Source organism: Oryctolagus cuniculus, chromosome 14 (genome assembly GCF_051225735.1).
Source record: "Oryctolagus cuniculus isolate XC-2025 breed Fujian yellow rabbit chromosome 14, ASM5122573v1, whole genome shotgun sequence".
Taxonomy (NCBI): domain Eukaryota; kingdom Metazoa; phylum Chordata; class Mammalia; order Lagomorpha; family Leporidae; genus Oryctolagus; species Oryctolagus cuniculus.
Genome location: NC_142880.1, coordinates 90074684 through 90093618, shown reverse-complemented (window position 1 = coordinate 90093618; position 18935 = coordinate 90074684). Strand labels below are relative to the sequence as shown.

Sequence of the window (18935 nt, the reverse complement as noted above, 5' to 3'; positions counted from 1 at the left end):
CTGGCACGTTTGGCATCCGTGCGGTAGGTGACAGCGTGCCACCCAAGCGTCTCGCTGCCCACAGCCTCGGAAAGCATGTGCCTTCCCATCTTCCACTCGTGGAAATCCAGCAAATTCTCCAAGAGCAAACAAAGGACAGACTTTGCTTGCAAAGCAAAGATGCTTCCCCACTGCAGATCGTGTCACCTCACCTGATACTACGTGTGGATTGTCTGCGGTGCTACCCACACTCTAGAGGCGGGCTTTCTGACGTTGTCCTGGTGACTGCTGTGTGTGCCTTGCTTGTGGGAAGCCAGTGCACGGTGTTGGCGTGGCTACATTAGGGGAGGCCGGAGCTGGGCTGGGAACTCACACTTCCCCGTGTGGCCCACGCCAGCTTTGAACCAGCGGTATCTGGAGGCCCTCGCCATGCTTGATGTCACGCAGCAGAAGATGGCTCAGGAAAACCCGTGCACCCACCCAGGGCCCTCCACAGAGGTTTCCAGTCTCGAGGTAGGAAGCGTGTGTGCAGGTGGAATGAGGGGATTTTCTGCTTTCCTTTTCTTCCCCATGGCCCTCTGGTGCACGTGTTGGGATGCGCTTGGTTAGCAGTGTGAGACTGAGGGTGAGGCGGCCCACGGGTTGTCCATGTCGGTTCTTCCACCTCGCCTGTGCCGTGCCCATCGTGCCTGACGTTCTTGGCTGGCACTTCCTGTCCCTTTTATTTCCTGTGTTCCCGGTCCTGGTGGAAGCAACATCGGTGGTGCCCTGCCCTTGTCTTGGGGTTTACAGCTTCAAGGTGCTCACGGGAGTCTCAGGTATGGTCCTCATGGTGAGAGATGGAGGGAAGGCACGGATGAGTTCAGTTCGCTTCCCGGTGACAAGGTCATCCATGCGTGAGCCAGGTTCACAACAGAGACCTGCTGGGGCTCTGCTAACGCCGTGCTGTCCTCTAATGCCTCGGGATGGGGACTTTGGATAGTAAGATACAGAACGGCCTGCCCTCACAAGAAAGAAGTTTAGGGGCAGGCGTCTGCCATGATGGTTAAAATGCCCACACCCCTGATGGGAGTTCCTGGGTTTGAGTCCCACATCTGCTTCCAGTCCAGCCTCCTGCTAATGTGCACCCTGGGAGGCAGCAGTTACGGCTCAAGTACTTGGGACGATGCCCCCCATGGGGGAGACATGAATGGAATTTTGGGCTCCTGGCTTAGACCTGGCCCAGCCCTGGTTGGTGCAGCTATTTGGAGAGTGAACTAGCAGGTGGAAGACATTCCTTGTCTGCCTTTCAAAATTTAGAATGTATTTTTATTTATTTATTTATTTTTTTGACAGGCAGAGTGGACAGTGAGAGAGAGAGACAGAGAGAAAGGTCTTCCTTTGCCGTTGGTTCACCCTCCAATGGCCGCCACGGCTGGCACGCTGCAGCCAGCGCATCGCGCTGATCCGAAGGCAGGAGCCAGGTACTTCTCCTGGTCTCCCATGGGGTGCAGGGCCCAAGCACTTGGGCCATCCTCCACTGCACTCCCGGGCCACAGCAGAGAGCTGGCCTGGAAGAGGGGCAACCGGGACAGAATCCGGCACCCCAACCAGGACTAGAACCCCGTGTGCCAGCGCCGCAAGGCGGAGGATTAGCCTAGTGAGCCGCGGCACCGGCCTTAGAATGTATTTTTAATGTGACAGTGGAGTGACAGAGGGCAACCCTCACTCGTTGCAGAACTTCAAAAAAAAAAAAAAAAAAAAAGGCAACTGTAAACACTTACATAGACCTTTGCAAGTGCCAAGTTTGTTTTTTTTTTTTTTATTTTAATTTTAATTAATTTATTTGAAAGATAGAGTGACAGAGAGGGAGGGAGAGACAAAGAGAGATTTTCCATCCACGGATTCATTTCCCAAATGCTCACAATATCCAGGGCTGGGGCAAGCCCAAACCAGGAGCTTAGAACTCCACCTGGATCTCCTATGTGAGTGGCAGAGGTCCAAGCACGTGGGCCACCTTCTGCGTTCCCAGGCACATTAGCAGGAAGCTGGATTGGAAGCAGAGCAGCTGGGACTCGAACTCGTGCTCTGATCTGGGATGGCATCATCTCAAGTAGTGGCTTAACTCACTGTGCCACAGCACCTGCTCCCTTTAAAAAAGGTGATTTTTTTTAAGCTTCTTATTTTTTCTTTTCTTATTTCTTTCTTTTTAATTTTTAACTTAACTTTTAAGATTATTTATTTATTTGAAAGTCAGTTACAGAGAGGCAGAGGCACAGAGAGGGAAAGGTCTTCCATCACTGGTTCACTTCCCAAATAGCTACAATGGCTGGAGCTGCCCCCATCCATAGCCAGGTTGCCAGGAGCTTCTTCCAGGTCTCCCATTCAGGTGCAGGGGCCCAAGAACTTTGGCCATCTTCTACTGCTTTCCCAGGCCACAGCATAGAGTTGGATTAGAAGTGGAGCAGCCAGGTCTTGAACCAGTGCCCAAATGGGATGCTGGCGCTGCAGGCTACGGCTTTGCCCGCTACACCACAACACAAGTTCTTTTAATTTTTTAATTTTTAAAGCTTTTGAAGGACATGTAATACTTGTACACCTTTATGGGGCCCAAAGCAGTATTTCAGCACATGCATAGAGGATAAGCAGATGAAACCAGGCATCAGTATCCCCACCCCTCCTCCCTGCCGCATGGAGCCTCCAGCTCCTCTCCCGCAGCTCCTGCTCCTGCACATAGCGCGTCCCGTGAGCCAGGGCTGCCCTGCCGTGCTGTGGACCTCCCCAGCCTGCTCCTTCTCTCTGTTTTGGTGCCTCTTATCCAAGCTCCCTCTGCCCCCCATCCCCTCACCTTCTTACCTTCCTGCCATCTACAGTGGTCAACCAGAGTGACCCTGTTTTCTTCATCGTGATTCATGGTCAGGGTTTGAGGGACCAGGGCTCCAGGTGAAACAGCAGATCAGCCAAGAAGTCTTTTTTTTTGTTTTTTTTTGACAGGCAGAGTGGACAGTGAGAGAGACAGAGAGAAAGGTCTTCCTTTACCGTTGGTTCATCCCCCAATGGCCGCCACCGCCAGCACGCTGCTGCTGGCACACCGCGCTGATCCAAAGGCAGGAGCCAGGTGCTTCTGGTCTCCCATGGGGTGCAGGGCCCAAGGACTTGGGTCATCCTCCACTGCCTTCCCGGGCCACAGCAGAGAGCTGGCCTGGAAGAGGGGCAACCGGGACAGAATCCGGTGCCCCGATTGGGACTAGAACCCGGTGTGCCGGCGCCGCAAGGCGGAGGATTAGCCTAGTGAGCCGCAGCGCCGGCTTCCAAGAAGTCTTAAAGAATACATTGCATGACTACAGAGTATCTTGTGGAGGAGTGGAGGAATGCTTGCTGTCCCACCGAGAATTCAGCTTGGCCCGCCACTTCTGAGCACGCCTGTCTCCCTGGAGAGAGCTGGCACAGAGCGCCAAGCCCCACTGCAGGAAATCCACGGTGTGGCTGTTAGTGCTAAACCCTCTGCTAGGCTGCGTTCCTGCAGAGGGCGCACCAACTCTAGGAGGCTGATGCCAGGCTTAAAGGATTTAAGAGCAAAACAAAGGCAGGCAGGATCCCTCTAAGTTTTCCTTCCAAGTAGTGATTTTCTTTCTCATTGGTGGTTAATTTCTACTTGTGTCCTGAAATCCTGGTCTTAGCTCGCTTGCTCTCTCTCTTGCTCTCTCTCTCTCTCTCTCTCCCGTGCTCTCTCTCTCTCCTGTTTCTTTTTTCTTTCCAGTTTCTGTGGATCAGATACTTGAGTAGCGAAAAGTGGGTGTGTGTGCAGGTGCCCCTTTGTGGCAAGTGGCGAAAGCACTGTGGCACTTACGGTGGGAGTTGTGCTTTTGGATTTAAAGCTCGCCGTCCTCGGAGCCTGCCGTTGTCACGATCCTGGGGAGAGGCCCTGTTCCTGTGCCCGCATGGCAGCATCCGCCCGGAAGTTGCTTCTGCAGCTGAAACACGAGGTACCGTTCCATCACCACAGCTTTGGTTTTGTTTGTCTGTTACCAGCAGGCTCAGTAGAAGCATGAGTAATAAAGAACTTCATTTGAGTAGATATTGGCTGTGGAACTTAGGTTTATCCCATGCCAGTAACTTATGTACTGGTGTTTGTGTACCTGGTTCCAGAATGCAAATACTTGGCATATATGAATCTATGTAAGGTCATTTGCCTACGCTTGTAGTTAATATATTTTTAAAAGATGCACTTTATTTATTTGAAAGTCAGAGCAACAGAGAAAGAGACAGAGACAGAAACAGAAACACATCTTCCATCCACTGGTTCACTCCCCAAAATGTACGCAGGAACCTGGAATTCCATCTGGGTCTCCCCCGTGGGTGGCAGGGGCCTAGGTACTCAGGCCATCTTCTGCTGCTTTCCCAGGTGCATTAGGAGGGAGCTGGATCAGAAGCCAGGACTCGAACTGGTGCTCAGATACGGGATGCCAGCCTTGTAGGTGGTGGCTTACCCTAACCCGATGCACCACAACACCAGCCCCTGTGGTTATGTTTCTTTTTTTTTTTTTTAACTTTTTAAATTTATTTGACAGGTAGAGTTATAGACAGTGAAAGAGAGAGAGAGAAAGGTCTTCCTTCCGTTGGTTCACCCCCCAAATGGCTGCTACAGCCGGTGCTGCACCAATCTGAAGCCAGGAGCCAGGCGCTTCCTCCTGGTCTCCCATGAAGGTGCAGGGCCCAAGCACTTGGGCCATCCTCCACTGCCTTCTCGGGCCACAGCAGAGAGCTGGACTGGAAGAGGAGCAACCAGGACTAGAACCCAGCGCCCATATGGGATGCTGGCGCCACAGGCGGAGGATTAACCAAGTGAGCCACGGTGCTGGCCCCGATGTTTCTTAAAATTTTACTTGTCTATACAGGGACCTAAAATAGAGGAAACATGCTTTGATGCTGAAAGTCCCTAGGATCCCCAACACTGACTCATGGGGCGATAAATGTGGAGCTGATTTGAAAAGGAGTGAGTTGGAGAGGAAGAGGGCCCTTGCACCAGCCAGACTCCATCTTCGCCAGCTGTGGCTTTGGGCTGAGTTTTGGTTTTCTCATGTGTTTAATGGGGGTGAGATAACTACCTTGGAGGGTTGTTGTGAGAATAGAGGAAATAGACATGCACGGTTTAGCGTGGTGTCGTGCACCTGCAGGTGTTTAATCAGACGACAGCTGCCATCAGAATAGGGCTTTCATTGCAAATACAAGGGGATTCAGAAAGTTCATGGAAAGGGGACTGAAGGGGAAGTTCAGGGAGCAGGCGTTTAGCCTAGGATTAATAGACCTGTGGCCCAAATTGGAGTACGTGGGTTTGACTCCCAGATGCAGCTCCTGACTCCGCTTCTTGCTAACACAAACTCTGGGAGACAGCAAGTGATGGCTCAAGTAAATTGGGTTCCTACCATGCATGTGGGAGATCTGGATTGAGTTCCTAGTGGACCCGGCCCAGCCTTGGCCATTGACTGTACTTGAGGAGTGAACCTGTGGATGGGAGCTCTGTTGGCTGTCTCTCTCATGCTTTCTGCCCCCTAAATAAATAAATTTTTAATAACTTAAGATCATTTGGAAGCAAAGTGCTTTTGAAATCCATGAAGTTTCTCATAATACACATTAACCAAGAACTTTTTGAAGACTCCTTGTACTGTCCGTGGACCATAATTTTAAAATATTTTACCCTCTACTGGAGGCACGGAATTGTAAAGTCTTTTGATGATGTAGGAAACCACAGCTAAACATTAGCAATTGAGTAAGAAGGGCATTCGAGGACATGGTTCAATGTCAAGGTCAGCATTGGGAGGGACTGAGAGGTGTGCTCATCGTTATTTTCAGTGCCAAACTGAAATGTAGTTCTTGGGCAGTGCAAGGTGTCCGGCACGTAACAAATTATCCCAGGCAGGCGAATCCATTAATTCACAAGCTTTTATTGGGATTCCGCTTCCGGGCAAGGTTCCCGGATCCCAACAGAGCATCCCCCCTTGTTTCTCGCTGGGTCCTTCTTCCCCGGATTTGGGCAGGGTGCACCCAGGGCCTGCCTAGGGTAGTGAGGTCCAAGAGTTGGCTTAGCATGGCATTGACTGGCACTCCAAGGGAAACTACTGGTTACATAGGTCAGTGTGGGCCACTCATGTAGACAAAACCCATCAAAGCCAGGCAGTAGACCCAGCTAGGCCGGGAGAAGGAGCATGCCAATTCAATGCAGCTTTCAGGCAAGAACCATTCTGGTTTTGCCTCTGACGTCTCCCATCTGTCTTTCAAAACCAGCTGGAACTTTTGCAGAAGAGTAAAGAAGAGGCTTACGTAATGGCAGATGCATTCAGAATTGCGTTTGAGCAGCAATTAATGAGGAAAAGTGACCAGGCACTAAGATTGACACAAATGGATACAATGTGGCAAAAAGCAGCAAAACGGATAAATTGGAAGCACCTTAAAGAGAATGGTAACTATGGCTATAATGGCAATAATCAGGTGTCCACTTTAGTTGTGTTTGGTGACAAAGTTGATGAAGCACATTTAGTCCAATGTAGGAGGATATAATTTCATTTCGCATATTCTTGTGATTTACTTAAAAATTTAGCGACTTTGGAAAAAAAAGTCATCGAATATTATATCCACAGATGAGCTCCTGGAATCAACAATACCATAAGATAACAGGAAAATCTCTTCTTGTACTCTTCTATTTGATTTTAAAAAGATCATGTTTGGCTGGCACCACGGCTCACTAGGCTAATCCTCCACCTGCGGCATTGGCACACCGGGTTCTAGTCCCTGTCGGGACACCGGATTCTGTCCCAGTTGCTCCTCTTCCAGTCCAGCTCTCTGCTGTGGCCAGCGAGTGCAGTGGAGGATGGCCCAGGTGCTTGGGCCCTGCACCCGTGTGGGAGACCAGGAGGAATCACCTGGCTCCTGGCTTCGGATCAGCTCAGCGCCAGCCGTAGCAGCCATTTGGAGGGTGAACCAACGGAAGGAAGACCTTTCTCTCTGTCTCTCTCTCACTGTCTATAACTCTCTCTGTTTCTCTCTCTCTCACTAACTCTGCCTGTCAAAAAAAAAGGAAAAAGAACATGTTTAATAGAAAAATATACAATAGAGGTTTTATGATTAAAAGGAAATGGCCAAGGGGAAAGCGTTATGGCGTAGCAGGTAAAGCCGCTGCCTGTGACTCTGGCGTCCCATATGTACACTGGTTCAAGTCTCGGCTGCTCCACTTCCAAACCAGCTCCCTGCTAATGCACCTAGGAAAGCAGTGGAAGATGGCTCAAGTGTTTGAGCTACTGCTACCCATGTGGGAGACCTGGAAGAATCTCCTGGTTCCTGGCTCCTGGCTTCATCCTAGCACACCACAGGGGCTGACATTGTAGTATAGTGGGTAAAGCCACCGCCTGCAGTGCTGGCATCCCATATGGGCAGCGGTTCGAGTCCTGGTTGCTCCACTTCCGATCCAGCTCTCTGCTTTGGCTTGGGAAGGCAGTAGAAGATGTCCTTGGGCCCCTGCACCCACGTGGGAGACCCAGAAGAGGCTGTTGGCTCCTGGTTTTGGCTCCTGGCAGCTACAGCCATTGTGGCCAATTGGGGAGTGAACCAGCAGATGAAAGACCTCTCTCTCTGCCTCTCCTTCTCTCCCCGTGTAACTCTTTTAAATAAATTAATAAATATTTAAAGAAAAAACGGAACAAGCTTAGGTTCAGGTTAAAGAGCCTATCAAGAGTCCATAACCATTTTTGAGTATTATTGTGAGTTTAAACAAAATATAAAATATCTGAAAAAGACACAGAATACAATTGTAGTTGAAGCAACTATTCCAGTGTAAACAAGTAACTGTTAGTTTATAGAAATCACATTTTCTGAAGTCAGTATCAATTTTCATCATTTATCAGTATTCTTCAGTAGAATTCATGTTATTTCATTCAAAAGTGCCAATTCTATTTTGAAACCATTTATATCAGTCAAGAAAGAACAAAATGAAATTTGTAAGAAGTTTGAATATTTTAGTGTGAAAATTCTGAGATAACTATACTTGTAAGTATTTTCTAATATGTTGAATCCATTTTTTAAAGATTTATTATTTATTTGAAAGTCAGAGTTACACACAGAGAGAAGGAGAGGCAGAGAGGGAGAGGGAGAGAGAGGTCTTCCATCTGCTGGTCCAGTCCCCAACTGGCCGCAATGGCCGGAACTGCACTGATCAGGAGCCAGAGCTTCTTACAGGTCTCCCACGCGGGTGCAGGGACCCAAGGACTGGGCCATCTTCTACTGCTTTCCCAAGCCACAGCAGAGTGCTGGGTTGGAAGTAGAACTGCCAGGATGCAAACCTGCGCCCATATGGGATGCCCGCACTGCAGACGGTGGCTTTACCCGCTGTGCCACAGCACTGTCCCTTCAACTTCTTCTTAATTCCAAGATTTCTTAAAGTCAGATGAACTTCATAAGTAAGCATCTTATAATATAGAAAATTAAACTTTTAATAATCAATACCTATTTTTAAAAAATACTTTTCAAATAGTTTACATTAATAATAGTTTATATAGAAGCCAATGTGGTGAATTTTAGCGTCAATGACCAAACGTCACTCCTTCACTTTGCTGACAGTGCAAGGAAGTGGCTTACAGGGCAGTAAGAAGAAGAGTGGTGACCGGAACTAAGGAAGCAGTAAAAAGTCGGGAAAGTGAGGAGTCCTCATCAGTGGACGTTTGGGCCAAGGGGACATAGGGCACACACTTCTTATTCCCAAGAAGACGTTCATTTTGTCCTGAAACGACACTGCAAGTGTTTTCTGACATAAGACTTTCAGAATCCATGGAGCAAACATGCTGGCCAAGTCCTCAGCAATCATGTTTAATAAAACAATCAGTACTTACATGGCCATTTTCTATAACATCCTTTGGTAAAAGCTGACGGCACAACCTTCCTTGTCCAACTCAGGGTAGGCGGTTTTGCCCAGGACCAAAGCTAAGACGCGTGGTGGCAGACACTAAGAAGGGCTCTCGTGTGGCCGGCAGAGGTGTGGGCGACCTCTGCTCTCGGGCCCATGGCAGGAGCTGCACTGCAGGACATTCAAGGAGCAGCCCAGGCTTCTGTGCTGTGAAGTCAGGCTTTAACTATTTGCTTTGATGGAGGAGGAGAGAAGAAGGATGAGAGAAAGAAGATGGGGGGGGGGGGGGCAAGGGGCAGGGCGAAAGGCATGCTGTGAACCTGCCTGGGGGTTGGCCGTCAGGACGGCCCTAGCTCTCCCTAAGAGCTTGCTCCTGCTCGTGTCAGCACTGGGGACTGTGCGTGTGTTGTATCTCAGGTGTCCTGCCATTCTCAGTGTAAGAGCTAGGAAAGCCAGTGTTTCCTCTGTCACACATGTCACCACTTCTCTCCCACTTCTCCCACTCCCTCCCTCCCCTATCCCAGACACGCTCTGGCTGTCCTACAAGTTAAGTCACCTCTGACACTCTCTGCCTGGCGCTAGGGTCATCCTACAGCGTAAAGGCTCAGGCCCTGGGGCTGGCGCTGTGGCACAGTGGGTTAAGGCCCCAGCCTGCAGCGCCAGTGTCTCACGTGGGCACCGGTTTGAGTCCTGGCCGCTCCACTTCAGATCTAGCTCTCTGCTGTGGACTGGGAAAGCAGCGGAGGATGACCAAGGTCCTTGGGCCCCTGCACCCATGTGGGAGACCCAGAGGAAGCTCCTGGCTCCTGGCTTCAGATCAACTCAGCTCCAAACACTGCAGCCATTTGGGGAGTGAACCAGCAGATGGAAGACTTCTCTCTCTGTCTCTGTCTCTGTCTCTCTCTCTAATTCTGCCTCTCAAATAAATAAAATAAATCTTTAATTAAAAAAAAAAAAAGACTCAGTCCGCAGGACTGCCCCCTGCGGGTCACGGGTGGGCAGCAGGTATTACCCATAGTTCTGGCTCTGTCTGAAGCGTTTGCTGTGACAGCTCGCAGATCTCAAGGGAGCGTTTAGGTTTCCTGGGTTATCATAAAGGATGCTACGGAAGGATGCAGATGCACATCACAGGAAGAGATACACAGGACAAGGTATGTACGAAGGGGTGTGGGTTTCCATGCCCACTCTCAGGAAACTATTGTTCGGTTCTCTGGGAACTCCCCAAACCTGGTCCTTTTGGGTTCTTTAAAAATTATTTTATTTGAAAGACAGAGATCTCTCAGACCCACCGATTCACACCCTAGATGTGCGTAACAGCTGGGACTGGGCCAGGCCAAAGCCAGAAGCCAGGAACTCGACCCAGGTCTCTGGTGGCAGGGGCCCAAGGACTCGAGCCCTCACTGCTGCCTCCCAGGGTGTGCACTAGCTGGGAGCTGGAACTGGAAGCAGAACTGGTTCCCAGGCAGTGCGACAGGGATGCAGGCTTCCAAAGCAGCGTCAACGTCGCCAGGCCGAGCACCTGCCCCGTTCTGAGTGTTCATGGAGCCTTCCTTCGTTCTGCGGCATGGTTAAGGACATCGCTGGCACTGGGAGTCAGCTCTCCGTCCCTCTCCCTGCCCTGGATGTTGGGGGGTGGGGTTGGAAGCCCCTGCCCTGTAATCAGAGTTGGTTCCCCTGGCAACCGGCCCCATCCTGAGGCTTTCCAGAGGCCACCAAGCCTCTTGGGAATGAAAGATGCTCCAGTTACCTGGGAAGGGCCGGGGACTTAGGGGCTCTGTATAGATACTGCTGTCACTCAGGAGATGACAGATGTCTTAGGGATTCTTTCAGGAACTGGGTTCCAAGACCAACTCAATCAGAAGAAAAGATTCTCCTGCTTTCTCTCTGAATAAGGCTTTTAGGAGCTGTAGGTCAGGAACCAGGGAAAGAGATCAAAATGCCTCTTTTTTTAGATTTACTTATTTATTTGGAAGGCAGAGACACATACAGGAAGAGGAGAGAGGGAGAGGGAATCTTCCATCCGCTGGTTCACTCCCCAAATGGTCGCAATGACCTGGGCTGGACCAGGCCGGAGCCAGGAGTCAGGAGCCTCTTCCAGGTCTCCTATAAGCGTACAATGGCCCAAGCACTTGGGCCATCCTCAGCTGCTTTCATCAGGCACATTAGAAGGAGCTGGATTAGAAGTGGAGCAGCAGGGACTTGAACCGGCACCCATGTGGGATTCAGGCACTGCAGGCGGAGGCTTTACCTGCTATGCCACAGCACCAGCCCCCTTTTTAAACTTTTTAAATTATTTAAGTAGTGTTTTATTTATTTTTTGGACAGGCAGAGTTAGACAGTGAGAGAGAGAGAGAGAGAGGTCTTCCTTTTTCTGTGGGTTCACCCCCCAAGTGGCCGCTACAGCCGGTGCGCTGCGCTGATCCGAAGCCAGGAGCCAGGTGCTTCTTCCTGGTCTCCCATGCGGGTGCAGGCCCCAAGCACTTGGGCCATCCTTCACTGCCTTCTGGCGCCCCAACTGGGACTAGAACCCAGGGTGCTGGCGCCTCAGGCGGAGGATTAGTCAAGTGAGCCACAGTGCCGGCCAAGTTTATAGTGTTTTCAAATCATGTGGATTGGTGCTAACAGTTTTTTTTTTTCTTTTAAGATTTATTTTATTTATTTGAAAGAGTTACAGAGAGAGGTAGAGACAGAGAGAGAGAGGTCTTCCATCCACTGGTTCACTCCCCAAATGGCTGCAACGGCCGGAGCTGCGCCAGTCAGCTGTCAAGTGACAGGAGCTTCTTCCAGGTCTCCCATGTGGGTGCAGGGGCCCAAGCACTTGGGCCATTTCTTACCGCTTTCCCAGGCCATAGCAGAGAGCTGGATCAGAAGTGGAGCAACTGGGACTAGAACCGGCACCCATATGGGATGCTGGCGCTTCAGGCCAGGGCTTTATCCTGCTGTGCCACAGCCCCGGCCCCATATTTTCTTTAATATATTTTTAAAAGATTTTTATTTATTTATCTGAAAGGCAGAGTTACAGAGGGAGGTTTTCCTTCCAGCAGTTCACTCCCCAGATGGCTGCAACAGCCAGGACTGGGCCAGGCTGAAGCCAGGACCATCATCCAGGCCTCCTATGTGGGTGGCAGGGGCCCTGGTGCTTGGGCCATCTTCTGCTTTTTGCAGGCCACGAGCAAGTGGAGCAGCCGGGACTTGAACCGGCAGGCAGCTGACATTTAAAATTGGGAGGTTTCACGTGCACATCTGGATTTCTGGCTGCTCTTGACTATGACATCTGTGACCGGGACTGCGCTCTTGGGCAGCACCAGCTGGTGCTCAGGGACCGCTGTGCGTCTCCCCCCTTGGCAGCCCCTCGCCTACCTGCAGGTGTCCTGGCTATGAGGCCCATGCTCTTGCCACCACCCGGAGCCGAGGGACACATTCAGGGATGGATTAGCCGGGACTCTGAGGCCTCTTTCACTGGTGGAAGCACAGCAGTGTTTTCATGTCTCAGCGGGACGTCCGTGTTCAATTGCAGGGCTCGTATCACAGAGGAGCAAGAAAACCTTAGCACAGAAACTACTGGGCATGCTCCCTTCGGAAAACATTTCCAGGAGGACTGAAGACCGGGATCAGCCACAGGAAGTCTTCAAGATGCTAATAGATTTGGTCAGTATCTTTGCTTCCTTTTTGCTGGGTTAAACTAATCTACTTTCTTCCTTTGAGTTCAGCTCTTTATTCTTGCCTTTCATGCCCTTTTTCTAATGGGATACTGTACTCCAAATTTGTGATCTCCTTCTCCTAGAGTTTCCGGAATGCATGGTCCACGTCTAACCAGCTCCGTCTGTGCAGGGCTAAAGCTCTGCCTCAGAAGAGGAGCCTCCCTTAGCTAACTCCAGCTAGCTCTGTCATCCGAGTTTATAGTTAGAGTTTGTTTCAAGACCATCGGTTTATCCAGGCATTTATTTGAAAGGCAGAGTTGGAGATAGAGGAGACACATGGGCACATGTGCACACACGTACACACACACAGATCCTCCATCTGCTGGTTCACTCCCCGAATGGCTGCAGTGGCCAGAGCTGGGCCAGTCCAAAGCCAGGAACCAGGAGCTTCCTTTGGGTCTCCCACGTGGGTGACAGTGGCTCCAATACTTGGGGCGTCTTCCGCTGCTTTCCCAGGCACATTAGCTGGGAGCTGGATCCGAAGTGGAGCTGATGGGACTACAGCTGGCACCCACATGGGATGCCGGTGCTGCAGGTGGTGGTTTAACCTGCTATGCCACCGCACCAGCCCCTATCCAGGCATCTTTAAACTACATAAGGTCATTTCTCACCCAGTATACATATTTAATATGTGAAATCATTACAACCCTGAAATCAGGCCTGGCAGCCGCATTCCACAGACAACGTGACTGAAGTTAGACAACGAGAAAGCAAGGCTTGATGGACATTCTCCTGCTTGTCTCTGAAGACTTACTTATGGGGCCAGTGGCATTGTGACGTTGTGTGTAGACACTTCCTGGGACTCTGGCATCCCGTGTGGTCCTGGCTGCTCCACTTCCAGCCCAGCTCCCTGCCAATGTGCCTGGGAAAGCAGTGCATGATCGCCCAAGTGCTTGGGCCCCTGCACCCGTGTGGGAGACCTGGAAGAAGCTCCAGGCTCCTGGCTTCAGCCTGGCCCAATGCTAGTCATTGCAGCTATTTGGAGAGTGAACCAGCAGTTCTAAGATCTCTCTCTCTCCCCCCTTCTTTCTGTAACTCTTCCTTTCAAATAAATAAAAATAAAATTAAAAAAAAAAAAAAAAGAAAAGAAAAGGTAGGTGCTGGTGCTGTGGTACAGCAGGTAAAGCCACTGCTGCAGTGCCGGCATCCCACATACGTGTTAGTTCTAGTCCCGGCTGCGCCACTTCCAGTCCAGCTCTCTGCTGTGGCCTGGGAAAGCAGTAGATGATGGCCCAAGTGCTTGGGCCCCCGCACCCATGTGGGAGACCCTGAAGAAGCTCCTGGTTCCTGGCTTCAGATCGGCCCAGCTCTGGTCGTTGTCAGCATTTTGAGAGTGAACCAGTGGATGGAAGACCTCTCTCTCCCTCTCTCCTTCTGCCTCTCTTTAACTCTGCCTTTCAAATAAATAAATATTTTAAACAATAAAGTAAAAACAGTCCTCAGCCTATAGCACAATGCTTGGGAATCAGGTGACACTTAATTCATCTATTCAGTTGCCCTGACAGATGTAGAGCGTTCTGGTGAAATACTATATAGTACTCCATTCTCTGAATATACTCTGTGGTTCGCTAACTGGTACATTTTTAACTTCTGCGCCCTCAGTTGAATGATAAAGAAGAAGCTTTGGCTCATCAGAGGAAAGTTAGTTACATGCTTGCCCGTGCATTGGAAGACAAAGATACTATCTCAAAAGAGAAGAAAGAAAAAGATCCTGTGAAAGAGAATTTTCCATTCAAAAACTCCGGGCGTAAAACTTCACAGTTCCCTGTTCTGCGTGATCCTGTACATCCAAGCGTCCCGGTGTTTAAATCTGCGGGCTGCAGCTGTTCAGGCCAGCACCCTCTACCAGATCCGGCCTGCCCAAGAACTCTTAAAAGGTCCTGTTCTTTGCCGTCAACTATCACACTTGGAAGACAAAGCAGTTGAAAGGAGAACCGGGAGCTGCTTAATGCAAGAGACTTTGACAAAGGACGTATTGCAAGGCTGTGTGCCTTCTGGATGTCTACATATTAGGAGACAGCTTAAATGAAGCTTTTCCTACGAGACATTTATTAGGGGCCAGCGCTGTGGTGTACCTGGTGAAGCCTCTGCCTGCAATGCAGGCATCCCACATGGGCACCTGGCTGCTCCACTTCTGATCCAGCTCTCTGTTAATAGCCTGGGAAAGCAGTGCAGGATGGCCCAAGTGCTTGGGCCCCTGTACCCACGTGGGAGACCCGGAAGAAGCTCCAGGCTCCTGGCTTCGGATTGCCCAGCTCTGGCCGTTGCGGCCATCTGGAGAGTGAACCACAAGATAGAAGACCTCTCTCTGTGTCTCTTCCTCTCTCTGTGTCTCTTCCTCTCTCTGATTTTCAAAATAAAAATAAATTTTTTTAAAAAAATTTATTAGTATTGTGTGTTGAGATATTTATAAATTACATTGCTATGTTTTATGAAGTTTTCAGTAGTTGTCAACATCTTAACAAAAAATGATTCTTCGGAAAAGCAAAATTACTCCTTTATACTGGGCGTTTTATGTTACTGTTAAATCTGTGTGCTTTAAAGCATTCGTTACCATTTTCTGTTGTGTTTATAGCTTGATGATTTCCATGTAATTATTGGCTCCAATTTCTTTTTTTTTTTTTTTTTTATTTATTTATTTGAAAGAGTTACACAGAGAGAGAAGGAGAGGCAGAGAGAGAGAGAGACAGAGGTCTTCCATCGCTGGTTCACTCCGCAACTGGCTACAGCAGCCGGAGCTGAGCCAATCCAAAGCCAGGAGCCAGGGGCTTCTTCTGGCTATTTTCATAGCTTTGGTTTTGGTCGGGAGGCAACGTTGTGTCTGCAGGCGCTAAACAGCTTCTGTGACTGCGTCTGGTGAGGTGGATGTGATGGTCTCAGGGATCTGAAGAAGCAGATGGCAACACGTCCAGACACGGCCCGCACCAGGTGCGCTGTAGCCACGTGATTGTATGTAAATTAAGTCTGGATGGAAGTTCGGTTGATTGGATTCTCCTGAGGAAAGGCAAACACTTCAGTGCTACAGTCTTTTTTTTTTTTTTTTTGACAGGCAGAGTGGACAGTGAGAGAGACAGAGAGAAAGGTCTTCCTTTGCCGTTGGTTCACCCTCCAATGGCCGCCATGGCCGGCACGCTGTGGCCGGCGCACTGCGCTGATCCGAAGCCAGGAGCCAGGTGCTTTTCCTGGTCTCCCATGGGGTGCAGGGCCCAAGCACTTGGGCCATCCTCCACTGCACTCCCTGGCCACAGCAGAGAGTTGGCCTGGAAGAGGAGCAACCGAGACAGAATCCGGCGCCCCGACCAGGACTAGAACCTGGTGTGCCGGCGCCGCTAGGAGGAGGATTAGCCTGTTGAGCCGCGGCGCCGGCTGTTACAGTCCTAATGTGCATGCACTGCATAATGTTTTAAGAACAGACCACATACTGACTGGGGTCCCCGAAGATCATATCACCTAGTGACTTGGTATCCATCTTCAGGGAAGTACGTTTGAAGATGTTCACCTAACGAGGCATTTCTTCAGTAGGGATGGATTCCTGCCGCTAACACGCTGACTACTTCCTTGCTTGTTATGACTCATGGAGGATTAACAATGCGGGTGCAGGGGCCCAAGGACTTGGGCCATCTTCTACTGCCTTCCCAGGCCACAGCGGAGAGCTGGATCGGAAGTGGAGCAGCCGGGACTCGAACTGGCGCCCATATGGGATGCCAGCACTGCAGGCAGTGGCTTTACCTGCTATGCCACAGCACCGGCCCCATGAGATGATTTTTAAAAAAGACTCACAAAGCTGAGGCGGGCATTTGGTCTAGTTAAGATGCTAGTGTCCCACTCGGGAGTGCCTGGGTTTGACTTCCAGCTCCTGACGCGTTTCCTGCTGACACAGACTCTGGGAGGTCCTGGTGTACACGCATACTTGGGCTCCTGCCGCCCAGGCAGGAATGTGGTCATTATGTTCTGGCCTGTGCGTGTTTCATTTGTGACCATTCCAGCTTCTGCTTGTTAGCATGGAGTGAGGGTGTTAGCCCCTGCCAGACAATATACAGCCCAGTATGTGTGTGGAAGAAATATTAGGTGCATTAAAAAAAAAAACAAAATATTATTACAAGTATGTACTCACGTACAGTACTGTATCAATTCCTGTGGCCACCATGTAACATCAGAATATCTAATCAAATGTATGCACGGAGCCATAAAAGGGAGACAGAGAAGCGAAAACCATATATAAGGAAACACCCCTCTGTTCAGGGCTCAGGCTGCCAACATCATCATGAGTGCTTTCTGGCCTTGGTGTCTCCTCTCTGTTCACAAATCCTGCTACAATGTGAATCCATGTATGTAAATTAACGTTGAGATATGTAAATGCACAAGTAGGAGAAGGAAATATTTAGGGGAAATAAAAAAAACGAGATGACCTCAATTTCTCCTGAATTCAGAGTAAGTATTTGTATTTCAGTGACTTTCCTTTTCTGTGTTATATAGTCAGTCTTGCTTACTTCACAAGAACTAAGAAAACAGTAACTGGAAAACCATATAGTGTCTCCCAAACTTCTGGATCATGGTGTTTTTTCCAGAACCATCTAGCAATATCATGGTTACCTGGCATTGGAAAATAATGCGGTGAAGTCATACTTGTGTGTATTTATTAGTCTCACCCTTTAAAGCCCCTACAAGTGTCACCAGACCACTGCATGAAGCATTGTGTGAGTCAATGAGAGGACCCCGCATGTCTGTGCACAGGGAAACGCTGAGGCCGGTATGTGCACCCCGCTATCACCCCCGCTATGAAACCTGCGCGGCTCCCGGAAGCAGTGAGGTCCAGCCCCGGGCCCCTCCGTGAGCAGGCTGCATCTGAACTGCTCCTCCAAGGAGAAACTCCTGTGTTGAGTTCTGTATAGGCACACACGGAGGAAAGTGAGACTACCTGGGAAACCCTTCAAGGCACAAACTGTGAGAGGGGAGAGGGAGGGCGTGAGTGGGAACAGAAACTGTTACTCCCTATATTCCTCTATTTGAAAAACTTAAGAGCATGTGTTACTCTAATTAAAGCAAAAACAATTATAAAGATATTTATGTTGTCCATTTTATAATAAAGTTTATTTTTCCCTCCTCTACAATAAAGTTTTAAGAATTGTATAAAGCTCATATTTGGGCCAGCACCACAGCTCACTTGGATAATCCTCTGCCTGCAGCGCCGGCACCCTGGGTTCTAGTCCCTGTCCAGGTGCCAGATTCTGTCCCGGTTGCTCCTCTTCCAGGCCAGCTCTCTGCTGCGGCCCGGGAGTGCAGTGGAGGATGGCCCAGGTCCTTGGGCCCTGCACCCCATGGGAGACCAGGAGAAGCACCTGGCTCCTGGCTTCGGATCGGCGCAGTGCGCTGGCTGTAATGGCCATTTGGGGGTGAACCAACGGAAGGAAGACCTTTCTCTCTGTCTCTCTCACTAACTCTGCCTGTCAAAAAAAAAAAAAAAAAAAAAGCTCATATTTGATCCAACTTGGACTTTTATCATATACATATGTAGGAACTTCCTTTACAGATAAATAGTGTAATCTCCAAGATACAGGAAGTAGGTAAAGCACGTGCCATGGGAGTTTCTAAGCATCCCCAGGGTCCTGTGGTGCTAACGTTTCCTGGACACGGATTGCCATGTCCTGCTTTCCCAAGGGTTGCCTTCCAGTTTTGTTGCACTTGTCCAGTTCAGGTCAGTGTGACTTTGGAGACAGCTAATCGCTAGTCCTGAGTTTGACTTTTGCAGCTACTTTCTGTCACAGATGAAGCTGACCAAGGGTATGGAACCTCAGCTCCGCAGGGGCAGATGACGCCAGGCGGCAGGAAATGCAGGACAGCTAACATTCTGTGACATCTGACAATGGGGACAGGAGTGGAAAACGAACCCCCCTCTCCTTTCTCCCTTCCAGACTGTCCCGAGGCCTGGTTTTTCCATGGTATACATGCAACAAGTCAGTACAACTACTTTGGAGAAATATGAAAATAGCAACACCAACTGAAAACGCACATACTTAATGACCTCACAATTATAGTTCTAAATATGTGCATTTGTGAAATATGTGCATATACTAACATTACATTTTTTAGTAGCTGTAAACATTTTTTTGACAGGCAGAGTGGACAGTGAGAGAGAGAGACAGAGAGAAAGGTCTTCCTTTTCCACTGGTTCACCCCCCAGTGGCCGCTGCAGCCGGCGCACCGCGCTGATCTGATGGCAGGAGCCAGGTGCTTCTCCTGGTCTCCCATGGGGTGCAGGGCCCAAGCACTTGGGACATCCTCCACTGCACTCCTGGGCCACAGCAGAGAGCTGGCCTGGAAGAGGAGCAACCGGGACAGAATCCGGCGCCCCGACCGGGACTAGAACCCGGTGTGCCGGCGCC

The 18935-nt window shown here is 49.8% G+C and overlaps 1 protein-coding gene across 32 annotated transcripts in view; it reads left to right on the top strand.

Annotated features, from left to right (window-relative positions):
- The window catches only part of CCDC125 (coiled-coil domain containing 125), a 48141-nt gene extending 30526 nt beyond the window's left edge, over nt 1-17615 (top strand). For 15 of the 32 annotated variants that reach the window (XM_089313250.1, XM_070056826.2, XM_070056824.2 and 12 more), the window contains 5 exons: nt 377-492; nt 3837-3944; nt 6244-6418; nt 12369-12499; nt 14155-14933. In XM_089313250.1, the coding sequence (XP_089169376.1) occupies nt 377-492; nt 3837-3944; nt 6244-6418; nt 12369-12499; nt 14155-14478 (854 nt within the window). In that variant the 3' untranslated portion in view covers nt 14479-14933. Of the gene's footprint in view, nt 1-376; nt 493-3718; nt 3945-6243; nt 6419-8568; nt 8765-12368; nt 12500-14154; nt 14934-17286 lie in introns of those variants that run through there. The other 17 variants (XR_016220841.1, XR_016220839.1, XR_016220837.1 and 14 more) reach the window with 12 other exon arrangements.
- Nucleotides 17616-18935: the final 1320 nt, after the last annotated feature.